Below are 18,823 nucleotides of genomic sequence, written 5' to 3'. Positions count from 1 at the left end.
CCACTCCCTCTGGTACCTCCCCACAAAGGGTCAAAATCTATATATATAAAAGGAAGTTGTGTTAGTTACTACGCTTATAACTTAAGAACCGCTGAACAGATTTTAACGATTCATACAAATTCGGAATTGTCTCTTTTCCGAAAAGGATAATATCCAAAAAAAAGGGCGTAAAAATGTGATATATTAACATTTTCATTTTGACTTTTGAAATGTACAATAGTAATGTTTTATTTTGCATGATTTTTTTCAATGTTGACTTATTTTTTTCTAATGTACATTTGTAGTGTTTTTTATATTTTATTTTTGAATTTGAATATTAATACCAATTTAATTGACTTGATTTCTTAAGAACTGAAATTGATGGCGGGTTACATGGAAGTGTAGTACCGAATTATGTGGTGGCGAAACGGAATAGATGATGATGAATAGATGAAATAATTTATCGCGGCCATACCAAAGTTAAAAAATAATTACTTTTTCAAAATCGCTAAAAAATCACGAAAAAGAGATCTCATTGCAAAAATTCTCAAATCGGGGAAAAATCGAAAAAAAATTCAATGGAATCGAATTTTAAAATAATATTCTATTGATAAACTTTGTAAGGATCTTTAAACATTTGCTGTAAAAAATCAGCGAAGAAATTGAAGATTTTTTCAATTTGTTATTCTTCTTTTTTCAATTTGTATTATCATATTGACTTCGGTGAATTTTTTGTGAACAAAATAAAGAATAATTTCTCACTAAATACAATTTTTCACAAAAAAAAAAAAAAAAAAAAAAAAAAAAAAACAAAAAAAAAAAAAAATTAAATAAGTGGGAAATAGGATGTTAACTGACAACTCCAGGGCCTACATCGTGGTTCAGCTGGAAGATGCGAACACATTTAAATATAAAACAAAAATGACAGAAAAAGCCTAATGGGGCTCATTTAAAAGCATGGAACTACTTCTTTCATGTGACAATAATCCTTCAATGAGAGCTCAAAATGCAAAATTCTTTGGGAGTACAATCAGTAAAATGCCAAATTTAAAGGGTGCAAAATAGTAGAGCGAATGGGACTTTTAATAAGAAAAGGATTTCTATCCGTCCAGAAATTCTTTCCAAACCTTATTGCCTTAATTGGCATCTTTGTTTCTAAGGGGGTAGAGAACCTCTTCGCATAAAATTTTACATTTTCAGAGTAGGGCCCATTTTGGTCTTGACCACATTCATCAATTGATTTGGCTAAAAATTGTATTTATGCTACCCTGGGGTAGGATAATTGCCACATCGGAATTTATTTAAGTAAAGTCCCCACATTGGAGTATTCCCAAGTCCACTTTCACATCTAATGTGTGGTCAGAAAAGAAAATTTTGTATTCTATTGAATTTGTAACCCCCAAGAGAATATTGGTTGGCCTACATTTTGGTATAACCCTCATATGAATGTTTCCCTGATTTCAGCTATGACCTTGGTCTTTTTCAACTGATTTGGCCTTTATTTGGCATCTTGACTTTTCTATTTCGAGGGTCTTGACCACATTTTCCAATCGATTTTGCTATATTTAGGCTACTTTGTGAGTAGAGAACCATCTTACAGAAAAATGTCAATATAGGTAAAAATTTTGGTACAGCCCCCATATAGTTCCCAGGGCCGCCGATCTATAGTGATTTTTACCGATTGGCGGACAACAACATGGGCATTGTTGATTCGTCATTGAATTTTACTATGAACAAGAACATAGACTTCTTAGGGACTAAAGCGCAATCTGAGGTGCTATGGTAATGGGTGTAAAAACGTAATTAACTTTGACTATTCAGAAATTATTTTGCCCTCTTTAAATAGGTATTTATTTCTATTTAGTCGGATCAATATTTATGTTAACATTTGTTCACCTTTATGAGCCAGATTTGCGAAATATTATGCTATACAAAAGTTGCATTGAAGACTAAAACTACGGGCCGGCAACGCGGACCGGGCCAGCTAGTTTTGAATAAATGCAACTCTTTTAAAATGTTATGTAAGAGTCCGATTGTCTTCAAATTTCTCGCATCTCAGTAATTTTATTAACCCAAGGTCTGGTGTGAAAATGGAATGTATCGGTCCACTCCATCTGGTACATCCCACACAAAATGTCGAAATTTTCAAAAAAAAAAAATGTATTTTCTGCATAGGAAGAAAAACGATAATCAGATTTTGCTCCAACTTTGCAAATCTTAATATTTGCGTCAGTGCCTCCCCCATAAAGGGTCAAATTTTTGAATAATTACAACTCTTATAAAATGTGATATAACAGTCCGATTGTCTTGAAATTTCACACATCTCAATATTTTTACCAACCCAAGGTCTAGTGTTAAGATGGAATACATCGGTCCGTTCCTTCTGGTACCTCCCCCATAAAAGGTCAAAATGTTTAAATATGTAAATGTTAATATTTGCATCAGTGCTAGGTCAGGTGCGAAAATGGACAACATCGGTCCACCCCATCAAGTACCTCTCCCACAATTTTCAGACATCGCAATAATTGTATAAACCCAAAGTCTGGTGCCAAGTTGGAATACATCGGTCCACTCCTTCTGGTACATCCCCCACAAAAGGTCGAAATTTTCACAAAAAAAAAAATATATATATATATATTTGCTGAAAAGAAAGAGAAGCAATAATCCGATTTTGCTCTAACTTTGCAAATCCTAATGTTTGCGTCAGTTCTAGGTCAGGTGCAGAAATGAATAATCCATCCACTCCATCCACGCTCCATCAAGTGCTTCTGGTACCACTTCTTCTGGTACCGCCTCTACAAAGGCTCAAAGAAAGTGAAATAAGCATCCAACTCTCCTAAAATTCCACAAATACAAACATTTTTGATAAACCATTATCTGTTGTGCTGATGATATATATCTGTGAACCCCTTCTGGTACTTCATTCACAAAGAGTCACAATTTTTAATACATGTATCTGTCATAATTTGCGAAACAAGTCAGCGATTTTTTACAATTTGCTATATCTGAGGGTATACATCTGTCGATAAAACTGACAAATACTTTTTAATTTGTTTATGTTGATTTCGTTGCCGAATATCGTAGACAAGCATATCGTAGATAGAGTCTAAATTTGGAGATGCAGAGAGGCTTCTTGCTTTTGGAGATGATCGCAAAATATTTAGGTGTTCAAATGAACCAAAAACAGAACAAAATTCCTGATCAAACAATTGAAGCCAATCGATACGCTTCAGAAGAGAGTTAAGTACAGTGAAAAATTCTGGCACTTTGGATGACCATTGGATTATATTTGGATGTAAAATAGACAACAACAACTAATAGCACGACGGAGTGCGTAAATATTGGGCAAATGTCCCAATGACATAAAGGGGCTTCTAACAAATTGTAGTGTTGTAGGGTATCAAATGGTCGGCCCTGCACGACTATAGCCTTTGCTTACTTTTTAATATATGTGATTTATTATTTAGGTTTTTAACTCTCAAATTACAACTTCTGGCTGGATCAGGATCAGGTCTTTTGAAACACTATAAATCGCCGTTACGTGAACCTGTATTGACATTTTTGCGATGCGTATTTATTTCTATTTAGTCGAGTCATCACTTATACTAAAAATTGTGCCACTTATGTGAGCCAGATCTGTAAATTATTATATTTAAAAAAAAACTATGCACTAAAACTAAGGGCCGGCAACGCGGCCGGGCCAGCTAGCAATGATATACAATTAATCAGAAATTCTATTTCAATTGGTTAAAAATGTATTATTTTAAAATGATGTAGCTCTTTATTGATCCTCGGAAAATAAATACACAGAATATGCTCCCTTTTACATTTCTGATAAAAATTCATTGCACCAAAATTGTACCATTATGACGCAACCGATAATTTTCCATCCGTTTATGCTAAAGACTTTCTCATTACCATTCGTTCCGAATGATTTTAAAACCATCCCTCGAGGAGTTTTATCGTTTCTAATCTTTTTCATCAAAGGTGTGCCATCTGATGCCTCTAAATACTCCATACCCTTGACCTGTGGAAGAAAATAACAATAAGTTATAAATTCCAATTCAAATACCCCTTCCTAAATATATCCTACAAAATCTACTCCAATTTCCAAGGGAGTAGTAAAGTCAAACCACACAACATCCCTTTGACAATGCCAATTAAACGTTGTTCCATGATACAAATAGAAATGACTCAGATTTCCAAACAAATTTTCCGGCATCAGGGCTGGCGCATGATCGGGAAACAGCCCAAAACTGTCTGGCTCTCTTAGAATGGGTAAAAATTTTAAAACAATTTCAAAAAACGGCAATAAAGTCTCTTCAACTACCTAAAACATGGGTTCCAAATTGTTATTACTTCCATCAAAAATTATCCTGGACTGTACCTTCAGTGGGAATGCTAACACCATATTGCCATTGGGTCGATGTCCCGCTTTGGCTAGCGATCTATATTTTTTATTATAGAATATGATGTGCAATTCTACTGGAAATTTTATATCGTCCAAGTCATTGGCGGGATCCGTCACTTCCAACGAATACCAATCGATTCGGGCCAAAGTAAAATTTCCCAATTCCTGTAATGGACCTCCATAGATTACCGGTCGTTCATCTTCAGAATAGCGCAACTGAATTTGAAGTAGATCTTCGGAATTTACTATTTCTGCCGTCAATGGTTTTGCATCGAAATTGTCAAATGCAAATGGTTCGAATTGGACGACTCTGATGTCTACACTTCTTTCATTTAAAGGAATTTGATGTTTACCAATGCACTCCTTGGCCTTGGGGCTAGGTAACGCAGGTCCTAAGGGAATTTAAAATAAAATAAAGACAATAAAAAACAAGTAAGCAAATGCTTTAGTCAGGCGGGGCCGACCTTGTGATACCCTACAACACTACGATATGTTCGAAGTCCCCTTATATCCAAATTCATTTTGGAAGATATTGCTTTTGAAATTATGTCACGGAGCACTGACTGACCAGGGACATTTGCCCAATATTTAAGCACTCCCTCATGCGGTTAGTTGTTGTGGCCCATTTTCCATCAAAAACGCTAGAATCCTTCCATTAACTCCTTAACTCTTTTCTCAGGCGTGTCGATTGGCTTCAATTGTGTGATCAGGCATTTTTTTTCTGTTTTTGGTTCATTTGAACCCCTAAATATTTTGCGATCATCTTCGAAAGCAAGAGGCCCCTCTGTATTTCCGAATTTTAACTCATCTATATAATTTGCTTGTCTACGATATTTGACTATATTCGTCAACGAAATCAGCAGAAAAAAGCCAGAATTTCGCCCATTGTGTATATCGGATATCGTCGGTATATAATGCTGGTATTTTTTCATACAAAAGTAGTGGTCCATTCTACCTGATGCCCTAAACTCTAACTTCATGCGAGATTTCGTGTCGTTTTGTTTCTATTTGTGATCTTTATGACGGCTGCAAAATCAGGAACATTTTTAGTTGTTTTGTCCATTTCAACCCCTAAATATATTGCGGACATCTTTATTAGGCCCAGCTCTTCTGAGCCTAACCCTACCCTTGAGGAAATTTTCGTGATGATCGGACGATAATTTCAATCTGTGTATAATAACCCCAACCTGTGTTGTAAGGTGAAAAACTATTACAGAATATATACTTCAATATTATAAGTCAAATTAAAAAAATCGTATGCGATAAAAAAATATGGAAAAAATAAACAAATGTCACAAAATAATACAAAATCTATATTTAAATCATTATTGAAATCTTTTTATGCGTTTTTTTAAGATTTTATTCTTCTGTGTCTAGAGTGCATTCTGAATTGACAAAATTTGTCAAAATCGGTACAGCCATTCTCGACATATAATCATTCTAGCTTACATCCCCCTTGCTTATATAAATCTGGTATATTTGCTATCGGCATCTACGTTACATTCAGAAGTAACCTGTTCGTCTATTTGTGATTTCGCCGCGATTAAAAATATTCGCAGTTTAATGGAAAATTTTACCTTTATTCAACAACAATGTTATGGTCCATTTCACCCACTAAATATTACCCGATAACCATCAAAATTGGAAAGATTCTGCCCAGCCCTTAGCTCTAGCCCCATGGTAATTTCTGCCTCGATTGGTCTATAATTGCGACCTGTAGATCACCTACAAAATCAGGAAAATGTTCAGTTTTTGGTCCATTTCAACCCCTACATCTTATGCGATCATCTCCAAAAGCAATTTTGGCTCTAGCCCCACCTCCATTCTAAATTTCGTGAAGATCCAGCCATTACTGCGACCTGTAGAGTGATTACAAATTACAATGGACATACATAGCTAGATCAACTCAGCTCGGCGAGATAGGAAGATCCATATATACTTTCGTATGTGGGAAACCAATATTTCGAGGTGTTACATAATTTTTGGCCTAATCAAACTTATTACACCCCCAACACATAGTGTTGTAAGGTATAAAAATAAACAATTTCAAAAGTTTCAAAAAAAGTGACTTGCGTAAAGAATATTCAAGTTTTTGACCCATTATGCGGGAGCTTCCGAAACGATTGGCCAATATTGTCGATTTCGTATCTGACCTAAGTTTGGTTCAATTGTGAGCGATATAAGAGACACATTTAATTTATAATTCAATAGGAAAAAGTGTTAGTCAAGGGATGTAAATACATTATTTTATCTTATCCCACAAAGGGTCAACGTTTTGAAAAACCAAAACGATTATAAAATCCGAAGTAAGCATCCGGTTCTCTTCATATTTCATAAATCCCCTTATTTCTACAAGCACAAAATCTGCTGTGAAAATGGATAATATATCGGTCCATTCCATACGTCCCCCGCAAAGGGTCAACGCGAAATTAAAACCGATTCCATTCAGACTTGGTACAACTCAAAACTTTCCTCAACACAAAAAATAAAGATAACAGAGATCGGACGATTTCTTCTGATACCTCCCACACAAAGGGTTCAACATATCGACAAACAAAACGCTCACAGAAAGCGAAATAAGCATTATCTCTATTGCATCCCTTAATACCAATTATAGTAACATTCACTAATTATGGTAGGTGGTACATATTTTCGAAACCATCTCCATATGTCGAGATTACACATGAACAGCGATCCTAATACCAAATATCAGATTTCAAGCACTTTCTTTTCAGCCAATACCTAATTATATAAAATGTAGTACTATTTAGTACTTTTCGTACACTTGTAGCATATATTCCTAAAACCACCTCATTGTCACAGGCCTACCACCAACAGGTACCACAATACAAAATTTCAAAATTTCAGCTTTATCCGTTCGAATTGGTCACATTTGGCGATTTATGTCATTCAAATGAAACCGTCACACTCTGCCGGAATGTTGCCCTGTGGTATTTTGGCTCATTCCCGGCAAAGCGCTTGCTTGAAGAAATCGACACTTTGGTATTTTTTAGTGCCATCCTTGCCTTCCAAAATCTTCCAGATACAATAGTCCAACGGATTGGTATCCGGAGATTTTGGTGGCCATTGTGCACTGGAAATGAAGCGAGTAACCTCATTTTGTAACCATTCTTGGGTGGCTCGTGCTAAGTGCGATGGTGCTGAGACCTGTTGGAATGTCCAAGGTCTGCGGCCAAAATGTTTGATTGCCCAAGGTTTAAATACACCGTCCAGAATATTTTCGCGAAAATATTCGGTATTTATTCTGATGCCACGGTCGATTAATATGAGCGAAGAGCGACCGTCACCTGTTATGGCGGCCCACATCATCACTATGGCCGGTGCTTGAGTTCTGGTGGCCAACCGAAGGTGCACATTTTCAGCTGACCTCTTTGGCAAGTAAACACGATCATTCTGTTTGTTTACAAACTGCTGGACAACAAATGTTTTCTCATCGGAGAAAACGGAATTCGACAGTTCACCACTTTCGGCCAAGCGATGCAACTTTTTAACTCTTTTAAGTCTATTCTCTTTTTGTTGCGGTGTAAGTTCTCGCACTTTTTGGAATTCAATGGCTTTACCCCGAGCTCATTTTTCAATATTTGCCAAATGCGACGCGGGTTTCAATCAAGTCGCTTTTTTACTTTTCGAACCATTTTTGCTGATGTTGCTGTTTTCTTCCGTCCACTTCCCTGACGTTGGGCTATGCTACCAGTACAGTGGACAGAGGGAAACAGCAACATCAGCAAAAATGGTTTGAAAAGAAAAGTGGTAACGAGCGATGACGAGACGAGAAACAAAAGATTTATGCACGTTTAAATTCTGGAATGCTCTAACGATAGCCACTTGTGATTTTCCAATCAAGTATAAAGAAATCACACTATCACACTTGAATTCCATTACAACTAATTTTTTTTCTGAAAATGCTATTGTACGCTTGTAAACAATAGAATGAGCTGTCACTGGAATAATTTTAACAGCTGTCGTACAAGTGGCTTGGAAATGACAGAATTCTGAAATTGGTAGCAGTTTTTTCATCTCACCCTGTATAATATTGGATTGCGAAACATACCCCATTATTCAACAATTTACAATTGAGAATTAAAACGATTAAAATTTTTTTTACCTCCAAGTGTGTTATCGAACGAAAATATGGCAAGAAAACCTGTAAAAAGAAATGTTAACTGAATTAAAGAAAATTAATAAAACAAACAATTTTATAAGAAAACAAGTAAAAAAGGCTATAGCCGTGCGGGCCGACCGACAATACAATTTGTTAGAAGCACCCTTATGTCCAAATCCATTTTGTTAGATTTCGCTTTTGAAATAATGTCATAGAGAACTGGCCAGATATTACCCTTTGTTTTTTTTTTTTTTTTTGGTCATTGAAATTTGCCTCCTCGTCCTGTTAGTTAAGCTAAATATAATCCAATGGTCATCCAAAACGCTAGAACGCTTCCCTGTCCTTAACTCTCTGCTCATAAAAATTCAGTGTGGATTGGTTTCAATTGTGTGATCAGGAAATTTTTTCTGTTTTTGGTTCATATGAACCCCTAAATATTTTGCGATCATCTCCAAATGCAAAAGGCCCCTCTGTATCTCCAAATTTAGACACATCTATATGATTTGCTTATCTACTCTATTTGGCTATATTCGATAACGAAATCAGCATAAAAAGGTAGAATAACGGCTGCAAAATCAGGAAAATTTTTAGTTCTTGATCCATTTCAACCCCTAAATATATTGCGAACATTTTTGAAAACAATAGGCCTAGCCTAACCCTACCCTAGTGAAAATGTTCGTGAGGATCGGACGATAACTGCAATCTGTATATAGTAACCTGTATTGTAAAATATTACAAAATATAAACTTCAATATTATAAGTCAAATAGAAATAATCGCATGCGATAAAAAAAATGAAAAAATAGAAAAGTTTCACAAAATATTACAAAATCTATATTAACATCATTATTTTCATATTTTTATGCGATTTTTTAGATTTTATACTTTTATGCCCAGAGGGCATTTTGAATTGACAACATTTGTCAAAATCGGTCCAGCCATTCTTTAGATATAAGTATTCTAGCTAACATCCACTTCCTTTGTACGGGGTGAGAAGAAAAAACCGCAACCAACTGCTTTCATTTCTAAGCCATTCGTCCTACAGCCGTAAAAATTATTCCAGTGACAGCCCATTATATTGTTTACAAGCGTACAAAAGCATTTTGGTGAGAATTTTTCAGAAAAAATTCGTGATGGAATTCAAGCGTGATAGTGTGATTTCTTTATATTTGGCTGGAAAACCACAAGTGGCTATCGTTAGAGAACTCTAGCATTTAAATGTGAATAAATCTTTTGTTTCTCGTCTCGTCATAGCTCGTTACCGTGATACTGGTAACGTAGCCCGACGTTAGTGGACGGAAGAAAACACAACATCAGCAGAAAAGGTTCGAGAAGCGACTTGACCATAACCCGCGCCGCAGTGGCCGAAAAATGGCTCATGAGCTGAACATATCGTAAACATTCTATTTTCAAATATTGAAAAATGAACTCGGGTTAAGCCCTTTGGAATTCCAAAAGTGCAAGAACTTGCACCGCAATGAAGAGAAGGTAGACTGAAAAGAGGTAAAGAGTTGCATCGCTTGGCCGAGAGTGGTAGACTACCGAATTTGGTTTTCTCCAATGAGAGAACATTCGTTGTCCAGCAGTTTTTAAACAAACAAAATGTTCGTGTTTTCTTGCCAAAGAGGTCAGCTGAAAATGTGCACCTTCCGTTGGCCACTAGAACTGAAGCGCCGGCCATGGTGAAGGTGTGGGCCGCCATAACAGCCGATGGTAGCTCTCCGCTCGTATTAATCGACCGTGGTATCTTAATAAATGCCGAATATTATCGCGAGAATATTCTGGAGGGTGTATTAAAGCCTTGGGCACGCAAACGTTTTGGTGGCAGACCTTGGACATTTCTACAGGACTTAGCACCATCGCACTCAGCACGCGCCACTCTAGAAAGGTTACAAAATGAGGTTGGCCACCATGGCCACCAAAATCTCCGGATACCAATCCGTTGTACTATTGAGTCTGAAGTATTTTGGAAAGCAGGGTTGGCACTACAAAATACCAAAGTGTCGATCACCTCAAGCAAGCGCTTCGCCGGGAATGGGCCAAAAATAGCGCAGAGCAACATTCGGGGAGCGCATGACGGTTTCATTGGTCGTTTGAAAGCCATAATTCGTGTCAAAGGTGACCATTTCGAAAAAATCTAAACCTATTCTAAAATTTGATGTTATTCCGACATTTTTTTGTGTTCATTCAATGAAATGAAAATTATGACGCTTGACTTTGTTGCAGTTTCTTTATATCTCACCCTGTATATACACATTGTATATATTTCGCTATATGCATCTGGTATATTTACTTTCGGCATCTACGTAACGGTCAGAATTGACCTTTTCGTCAATTTGTGATTTCGCCGTGATTAATAATATTCGCGGTTTAATGGAAAAAATTGACTTTTATTTAAAACAAATGTTATGGTCTATTTCTCCCACTAAATATTACCCGATGAAATCCAAATTGGAAGGCCGCCCAAACCAAAGGTTTAGCCCCATGCTAAATTCCGTGTTGATTGGTCTACAATTGCGACCTGTAGAGAAACTGGTTCATTTTAACCCTAAAAAAATTTTGTGATCATCTCCAAAAGAAATAGCTTTTATTTTTATCATAATCCCACCTCCATTTTAAGTTTTGTGAGGATCGGATCCCATAATTGCGACCGTGGGTAGCGTGATTACAAATAACATGGACGGACGGTCATACATAGCTAGATCGGCTCAGCTCGGCGAGATAGGAAGATCCATATATACCTTCCTATGTGGGAAACCAATATTTCGTGGTGTTACATAATTTTTGGCTCAATGAAACTTATAATACCCCCAACACATAATGTTGTAGGGTACAATTAAAGCCAAATATAAAAAAACACGAAATGCAAACTTACCAACAACTGTATATAATTTCAGCATTTTAAAATTTTAACACTTGAAATTGAAACCGAGTTACATTGCCAAACAGTTTTTCCACTGAAATGGTAAGAGTGCAAGGCTATGCTGCAACTAGCGTTGGATTACAAATAAATTATTCAACAAATTCTTTTGTGAACTAAATGCAAACTTTTATGTGGGTATAATAGCAACAATAAATAAAATAAAAAAACAGAGCTTTTAAATTTATTAAAAAATAAATTGCTATAAAAAAGTAAATAAAAATAATTGAAAATGTAAACAATTAAACAAAAATTGTTCTTTCTAACGCCAAACTCTCTAGCCTTTTGGGACCCAAGAGAAACACTATTATGGTAATTATACACTCAGCCATATGGCTAGAGAGGGTATATATCATTTGATACGGCCAAAACTCCCTCCATCGAAATAACGGTTTTAGACCGTTTCAGGAGATTTGGAGTCGATCTAGCGATGTCCGCCCCTTCAAGCGTCCGTCCGGCTGGTGCGCACGATAACTGTCGAAGAAGTATCCGTTTTGATCCCAACTTGTTACATCGTAATATTATTCTCAAACTTGGACTTCGGAGATGGGCAATATCGGTCCTCTTCTACTGGTAGCTCCCACACAAAATGTCAATATTTTTTTAAAAGAAAATATTTTACTGCACAGAAAGAGAAAGGTTAATTCGATTTTGTTCCAGCTTTGCAAATTTTAATATTTGCATCAGTGCTAGGTCAGGTACGGAAATGAACAATATCGGTCCACTCCATCAAGTACTTACCCCACAAAGGCTCAAAATGTTGAGTAAATATAACTCCTATAAAATGTGATGTAAGGGCCCGATTGTCTTCAAATTACGCACATCACAATGTTTTTATTAACCCAAGGTCTGGTGTGATGTTGGAATATATCGGTCTACTGCTTCTGGTACCTCCACACAAAGGGTCATAATTTTGAGTATCCATGAAGGTCATAAAGTATAAAATTGACATCCGATTCCATTCAGACTTGGTACATCTCAATTTTGCCATCAACACAAGTTCTGTTATAAAGATGGTAGAGATCGGACCATTATTTTTTGTACCTCCCCACAAAGGGGTGGTATGTTTTTAATAACAGCAACGATCATAAAATTCGAAATAAGCATCTGATTCTCTTCAAATTACGCACACCACAATATTTTGAAGATAGAATGTCTCGGTTCATTTCTTTTGTAACTTCCCCCAAAACAAAGGTTCAACATTTTGAATAACCAAAACGTTTATAAATGCGATATAACCGAAGTAAGCAGAAAGCGTTCAAATTTCAAACACGCCAATATTTCTATTAACACAAGATTTGGTGTGAAGATGCTAGATGTCGGCCCATCTATTCGGGTAGGTGCCCCACAAAAGGTCACAATATTCAATATTAACATCATTTATGAATTGCGATTTTTTTTTTCAAAACATGGTAAACTAAACTAAATTTGCATAAATCTGAAAATAATAATAATCCTAACATTTTTTAGTATTCGATGAAGTGGAATACTTCGGTCCGTCCGGTATCTCATGCATATTACTTATTTTCAAGTATTAATACATTTCTCCTGAAAAGATGAATGACGTTGTCTGTATAGCCCGAATTTGGTACATTTTTATCAGACTTAGGTCAGATACGAAATGCACAAAAATGGCCCAGTCCTTTGGAAATTCCCCAATAAAGGGTTAATAGTTTGAACAGTCATAACGCCAGTCAAAGTATATTTAAATAAACGATCATTGCTTGATGGTATACATCTGTCGGCAAAAACGAGTGATATTTTTACACCATACTATGGAGGGTATATTAACTTTGTCATTCCGCTTGTAACTCCTCGATATACTCATATCAGACCCAACAAAGTATATATATTCTTGATCAGCGTAAAATTCTAAGTCGATTTAGCGATGCCCGTCTGTCCGTCTGTCTGTCTGTCCATCTGTCTGTCTATCCGTCAGCCTGTCCGTCTGTCTTTTGTAATCACGATATCTTTCGAACGAATTGAGATAGAAGGCTAAATTTTTTCACACAAGTTTATTTTTCCAGTAGGCAGGATAAGTTCGTAAATGGGCCATGTAGGTCCACGTTTTCATATAGTCCTGATATAACGGTACCTCACGATATTCGGTATTTTGATGATTTTAGCGAGATTATTCACGGGAATTGTTTCACATTTGGTATTTAAAGTTCAAAATGAACACTACACTCTAAGACAGAAAATTGTCTGTGCAGGTCCACGTCTTCGTATAGCCCCCATATAACGGTTCCTCCCTATATTCGGTATTTTGATGATTTTAGCGTCATTATTCACAGGAATTGTTTCAAACTACGTACTTCGGGTTTGTAATGGGAACTACAGTCTGTGACAGAAATTGTCTATGCAGGTCCACGTCTTCGTATAGCCCCCATATAACGGTACCTCCCGATATTCGGTATTTTGATGATTTTAGCGACATTATTCACGGGAATTGTTTCACATTTGGTATTTAAAGTTCAAAATGAATACTACACCCTAAGACAGAAAATTGTCTGTGCAGGTCCACGTTTTCGTATAGGCCCCATATAATGGTACCTCCCTATATTCGGTATTTTGATGATTTTAGCGACATTATTCACCGGAACTGTTTCAAAATTGTTATTTAAAGTTCGTAATGGATACTATAGCCTAAGTCAGAGAATTGTTTATGCAGGTCCTCGTCTTCGTATAGCGCCCATATAACGGTACCTCCCAATATTCGGTATTTTGATGATTTTAGCGTCATTATTCACCGGAATTGTTTCAAATTACGTACTTCGAGTTTGTAATGGGAACTACATTAATCACCGTTTATTTCAAGTTTCGAATTTGAATATGGTAATGGCTTATGACAGACACGTCGTGTAGACCCCAAAATAACGGCTTTATTCGGTATTTTGAAAATTTTAACAGAATTTTTTTAGGGATTTTATTTCTTGAAAATTTCCAAATTCGTTCCAAATTGTGGAGGGTATTCAAAGTTCGGCCGGCCGAACTTACTGCTTTTTAACTTGTTAAACTTGTGTTTTTAAGAATGTAACATTTCAATTGCCTCAAATATTAGGACCTTCGTCTACATAAGCAAAACAAGACACACACATCAACAGACCAATCGATATTTTTAAAGTAAACATTTTTTGCGATTTGTTTTGATTTAATTTAACAGCGTTTTTTCCGCACAAATCCATATCGTCCCGACATGGATGCAAGATGCAGTCAATATTTACACTTGAAACAATATTTCTTGATAAATCATATCAAAATATGACTTGGTGTCCTTTCAGCCACCCACCCATGCATCTATGTGGGTGTACATATCAACCAAAACATTTTCAACAAAGCATCGCTTGGATGCTACACAAAAGAGAATGAAAAGAAACATCCATTGTAGATTGATATCTTGCACTCGTTTAGATTGTTCTCTAGACGCAAGCAAACGATTGAGCGAATATTTGTTGCAACCATAATTCAATATATATATTGTATTGATAATGACAAAAAAAAAACTTTTGTCGTAAACCATTACAGTACTCAAATGCGAAACTTGAATGAGAAAATTCGGTGATTAATGTAGCTAAATACCGAATATCGAGAGGTACCGTTATATTGGGGCTATACGAAGACGTGGTATCCAAAATATTGGAAATATTGCAAAATATACATTGTCTCATATATCCAAGAAGGAGGTGCTACTTAAAACGCTTATAACTCAAAAACGGCTGGGCGACTTTTGACAATTCTCATCAACTCAGGATGGTCTTTTGTCAGAAAAGAATAAAATCTAGAAAAATCCAAATCAAAATGTGATTTTTTTTTTTAATATTTTGTGATATTTATACCCTACAATACTATGTGTTGGGGGTATTATAAGTTTGATTGGGCCAAAAAATATGTAACACCTCCAAATATTGGATTCCCACATAGAAAAATATATATGGATCTTCCTATCTCGCCGAGCTGAGTCTATCTGGCTATATATGTCCATCCGTCCATGTTAATTTGCAATCAAGCTACAGGTCGCAATTATGTACCGATCCTCACGAAATTGAAAATGGAGGTGGGGTTAGGGTCAGAATAGAACCCTTTTGTTTTTGGAGATGATTACAAAATATTTAGGGTTGAAATGGACCAAAAACAGAAAATTTTCCTGATTTTGCAGTTGCTCTATAGACTACAATTATGAACCAATCGACGCGGAAATATAAATGGAGGTAGAGTTTAATTTAACAGACAATATTTAACTTTTGTGTTAAAAAATAGAAAGATTTCCACTAAACCGCGAATATTTTTAATCCCAGCCAAATCACAAATACATTAAAAGGTCACTCCTGACTATTAAAGTGATGCTGATAGCCAAGAAATCGGATATACAAAATAGAAACAAAATATATGTAATACAAATATATCTTATTTATTCTGCTTATAAGTCAAGAACCACTGGTCCTAATTTCACAATTCTCTTCAATTCGGTATGGTCTCTGGCCAAAAAAGGATAAAATCTTAGAAAATTGCGGAAAAATATACCAATAAATGAGTGAATATCTTTTGTTCCCTTTTTTTTCATTTTTGTCATATTTTGTATCGCATGCGATTTTTATTAGAATTTGACTTACAAATTGAATTGAAACATTTCTAATTTTTAACACTCCTCGACACTACGCTTTGAGGGTTTTATATGCATGCCGCAAATATCGTCAGATCCTCACGAAATTTTGCATAGGGGTAGGGTTAGGGTCAGAATTATAGCCTATTGTTCTTAAGATGTGCATTTAGCGGTGCAAATGGACTAAACAATTTAAATTTTTCTAATTTTGTAGTCGCTCTATAGGCCACATTTGAAAACTAATCGACACGGAATTTCGCATCAGAAGAGGGTTAGGGACAGGGAAGAAGTCTAGAATCTTAGTTGTCTATTGGATTATATTCAACTATAGAATGGACCAAAACTTTCGTATGAAATTGTTTTGAATACAACAATACGGAGTGCGTAAATATTGGACAAATTCTCCGAGGCAAAATCCTAAGGATAACATCTGGACCGGGCTCTTTGACATTATTTCAAAAAACGAAATCTTCCAAAATGGATTTGGATATAAGAAGATTTCGAACATATTGTAGTGTTGTAGGGTATCACATGGTCGGCCCGTACGGCTGTAGCCTTTGCTTACATGTTTTTTTTTTTTTTTTTTCATTTTCATGAGAGTTTTTATACCATCAGCCATATGGCTAGAGAGGGTGTATATCATTTGATACGTTCAAAACGTGCTAGTCGAAATAACAGTTTTAGACCCTAGGTCTCTTTGGACCAAATCCGTTTCAGAACATTTGGAGTAGATCTAGCGATGTCCGTCCGCCCGACCGCCCTTCTGCCGATAACTCTCGAAGAGAGTCTCCAATTTCGCCCAAACTTAATACATCGTAATATTTTTGTCACACTTAGATCGAGTTAGGAGAAACAATTATATAAATCCGCAATAAGTGTCCGGTTCTCCTCATACTCAACACATTACAATATTTGTATTAACGCTACGTTAAATACAATTAATTTCCATTAACACAAGATATGCTATAAAGATAGTCCTCACCACTCAAAAAGGGTCACCATTTTCAATAAATGTATCTGCCAGCGAAGGAAATAACCAATATAGTCGAAATTGTCTATATATCATATTTATTTATGTCCGACACGAAATGGACAATATTGGCCCATTCCTTCGGATCCTACACCAAAACCGGTTTGGTTCCCAATTATGGATATTATTATGGATACTATTTCTAAAGGACCCATCTATTTACGAAATTGTTTGCCCCACAAAAAAAAGGAAAAAGACCTTGGTCTATCGATTCGAATACACATATTGCAGCAAAACAATCGATATTATTAAAATAAACAATATTTACCATTTGTTTTGATTTCATTTAACAAAGTTGTTCCTCTCAAACCCATTTAACCCCGACATGGTTGCAAGATGCAGTCAATATTTACACTAGAAACAATCTCATCTGATAAATCATAGCAAAATATGATTTGGTGTCCATACATCCATTTATCCACCTATCCATCTACCCTCTACACAGAGTGAGATAAAAAAAACTGCAACAAAGTAAAACGCCATATTGTTATCTTTTTTTATTTTTTGTTTATTGGATGAAAGCAAAAAGTGTCGGAAATAGCATCAAATTTTAGAATAAGTTTAGATTTGTTCGAATTGCTCACCGTTGGCAAGAATTATGGCCTTCAGACGGCCAATGAAACCGCCACACGCTGCCCGAATGTTGTTCTGGGGTATGTTGGCCGATTCCCGGCGAAACGCTTGCTAGAAGTGATCGACACTTTGGTATTTTTAGTGAAAATAAAGACCAAAATACTCCAGACACAAAAATCCAACGGATTGGTGTCCGGAGATTTTTGTGGCCATTGTGCGCTGGAAATAAAGCGAGGAACCTCATTTTGTAACCATTCTTGGGTGGCGCGTGCTGAGTGTGTGGAGTCCTGAGTCCGATTGGAATGTCCATGTTCTGCGGCCAAAATGTTCCAAAGGCTTTAATACACCCTCAAGAATACTTTCGCGATAATATTGGGCATTTATTCTGATGCCACGGTCGATTAATACGAGCGGAGAGCAACCATTGGCTGCTTTGGCACGAATTATGGCCTTCAAATGGGCTATGAAACCGTCGCACGCTGCCCGAACCTTGCTCTGTGCTTGAGGTGGTCGACACTGTGGTATTTTTTAGTGCCAACCTTGCCTTCTACTGTGCACTGGAAATGAAGCGAGGACCTCATTTTGTAACCATTCTTGGGTGGTGAGGATGGTGCGGGTGGTGCGTCCTGTTGGAATGTCCAAGGTTTGCAACAAAAGTGTTTTCGTGCCCAAGGCTTTAATACACCCTCCAGAATATTTTCGCGATAATATTCAACATTTATTTTGATGCCACGGCCGATTAATATGAGCGGAGAGCGACCATCGGCTGTTATGGTGGCCCGCACCATCCCCCTGGCCGATTGAGTTCTGGTGGCCAACAGAAGGTACACATTTTCAGCTGACCTCTTTGGCAAGTAAAAACGATCATTTTGTTTGTTTACAAACTGCTGGACAACGAATGTTTTCTCATCGGAGATGGAGAAAACCAAATTCGGCAGTTCACCACTTTCGGCCAAGCGAAGCAACTTTTAAATTCTTTTGAGTCTATATTCTTTCTGTTGCGGTGTAAGATCTTGCGCTTCTTGGAATTTCAATGGCTTTACCCTGAGCTAATTTTTCAATATTTGCTGAATGGAATATTGCGATATGTTCAGCTCACGAGCCATTTTTCGGCCACTGCGACGCGGGTTTCGATCAAGTCGCTTCTTTAGTTTTCGAACAATTTCTGCTGATGTTGCTGTTTTCGTC

At 36.5% G+C, this 18,823-nt stretch overlaps 1 protein-coding gene across 1 annotated transcript; it reads right to left on the bottom strand.

Annotated features, from left to right (window-relative positions):
• Positions 1 to 4,309: 4,309 nt before the first annotated feature.
• LOC131803871 (carbonic anhydrase 2-like) lies at positions 4,310 to 8,467 on the bottom strand. The gene is made up of 2 exons (XM_059125670.1): positions 8,434 to 8,467; positions 4,310 to 4,782 (listed from the first exon to the last, which is right to left on the bottom strand). The coding sequence occupies exons 1-2, from the start codon at positions 8,465 to 8,467 to the stop codon at positions 4,310 to 4,312; spliced, it is 507 nt and encodes a 168-aa protein (XP_058981653.1).
• Between the last annotated feature and the right edge of the window lie 10,356 nt (positions 8,468 to 18,823).

The sequence above is a fragment of the Musca domestica genome, unplaced genomic scaffold, assembly GCF_030504385.1.
Source record: "Musca domestica strain aabys unplaced genomic scaffold, Musca_domestica.polishedcontigs.V.1.1 35, whole genome shotgun sequence".
NCBI lineage: Eukaryota > Metazoa > Arthropoda > Insecta > Diptera > Muscidae > Musca > Musca domestica.
Note: the sequence above shows the minus strand (reverse complement) of the source record. Positions and strands in the feature narration are given on the sequence as shown.

Excerpts from the sequence above, each read along its gene's own strand:
- LOC131803871 (XM_059125670.1), bottom strand. The coding sequence starts at position 8,467 with ATGGGGTATGTTTCGCAATCCAATATTATACAGG. Across the intron at positions 4,783-8,433 it reads GCAATCCAATATTATACAGG|GACCTGCGTTACCTAGCCCC; the intron begins GTGAGATGAAAA and ends AAATTCCCTTAG.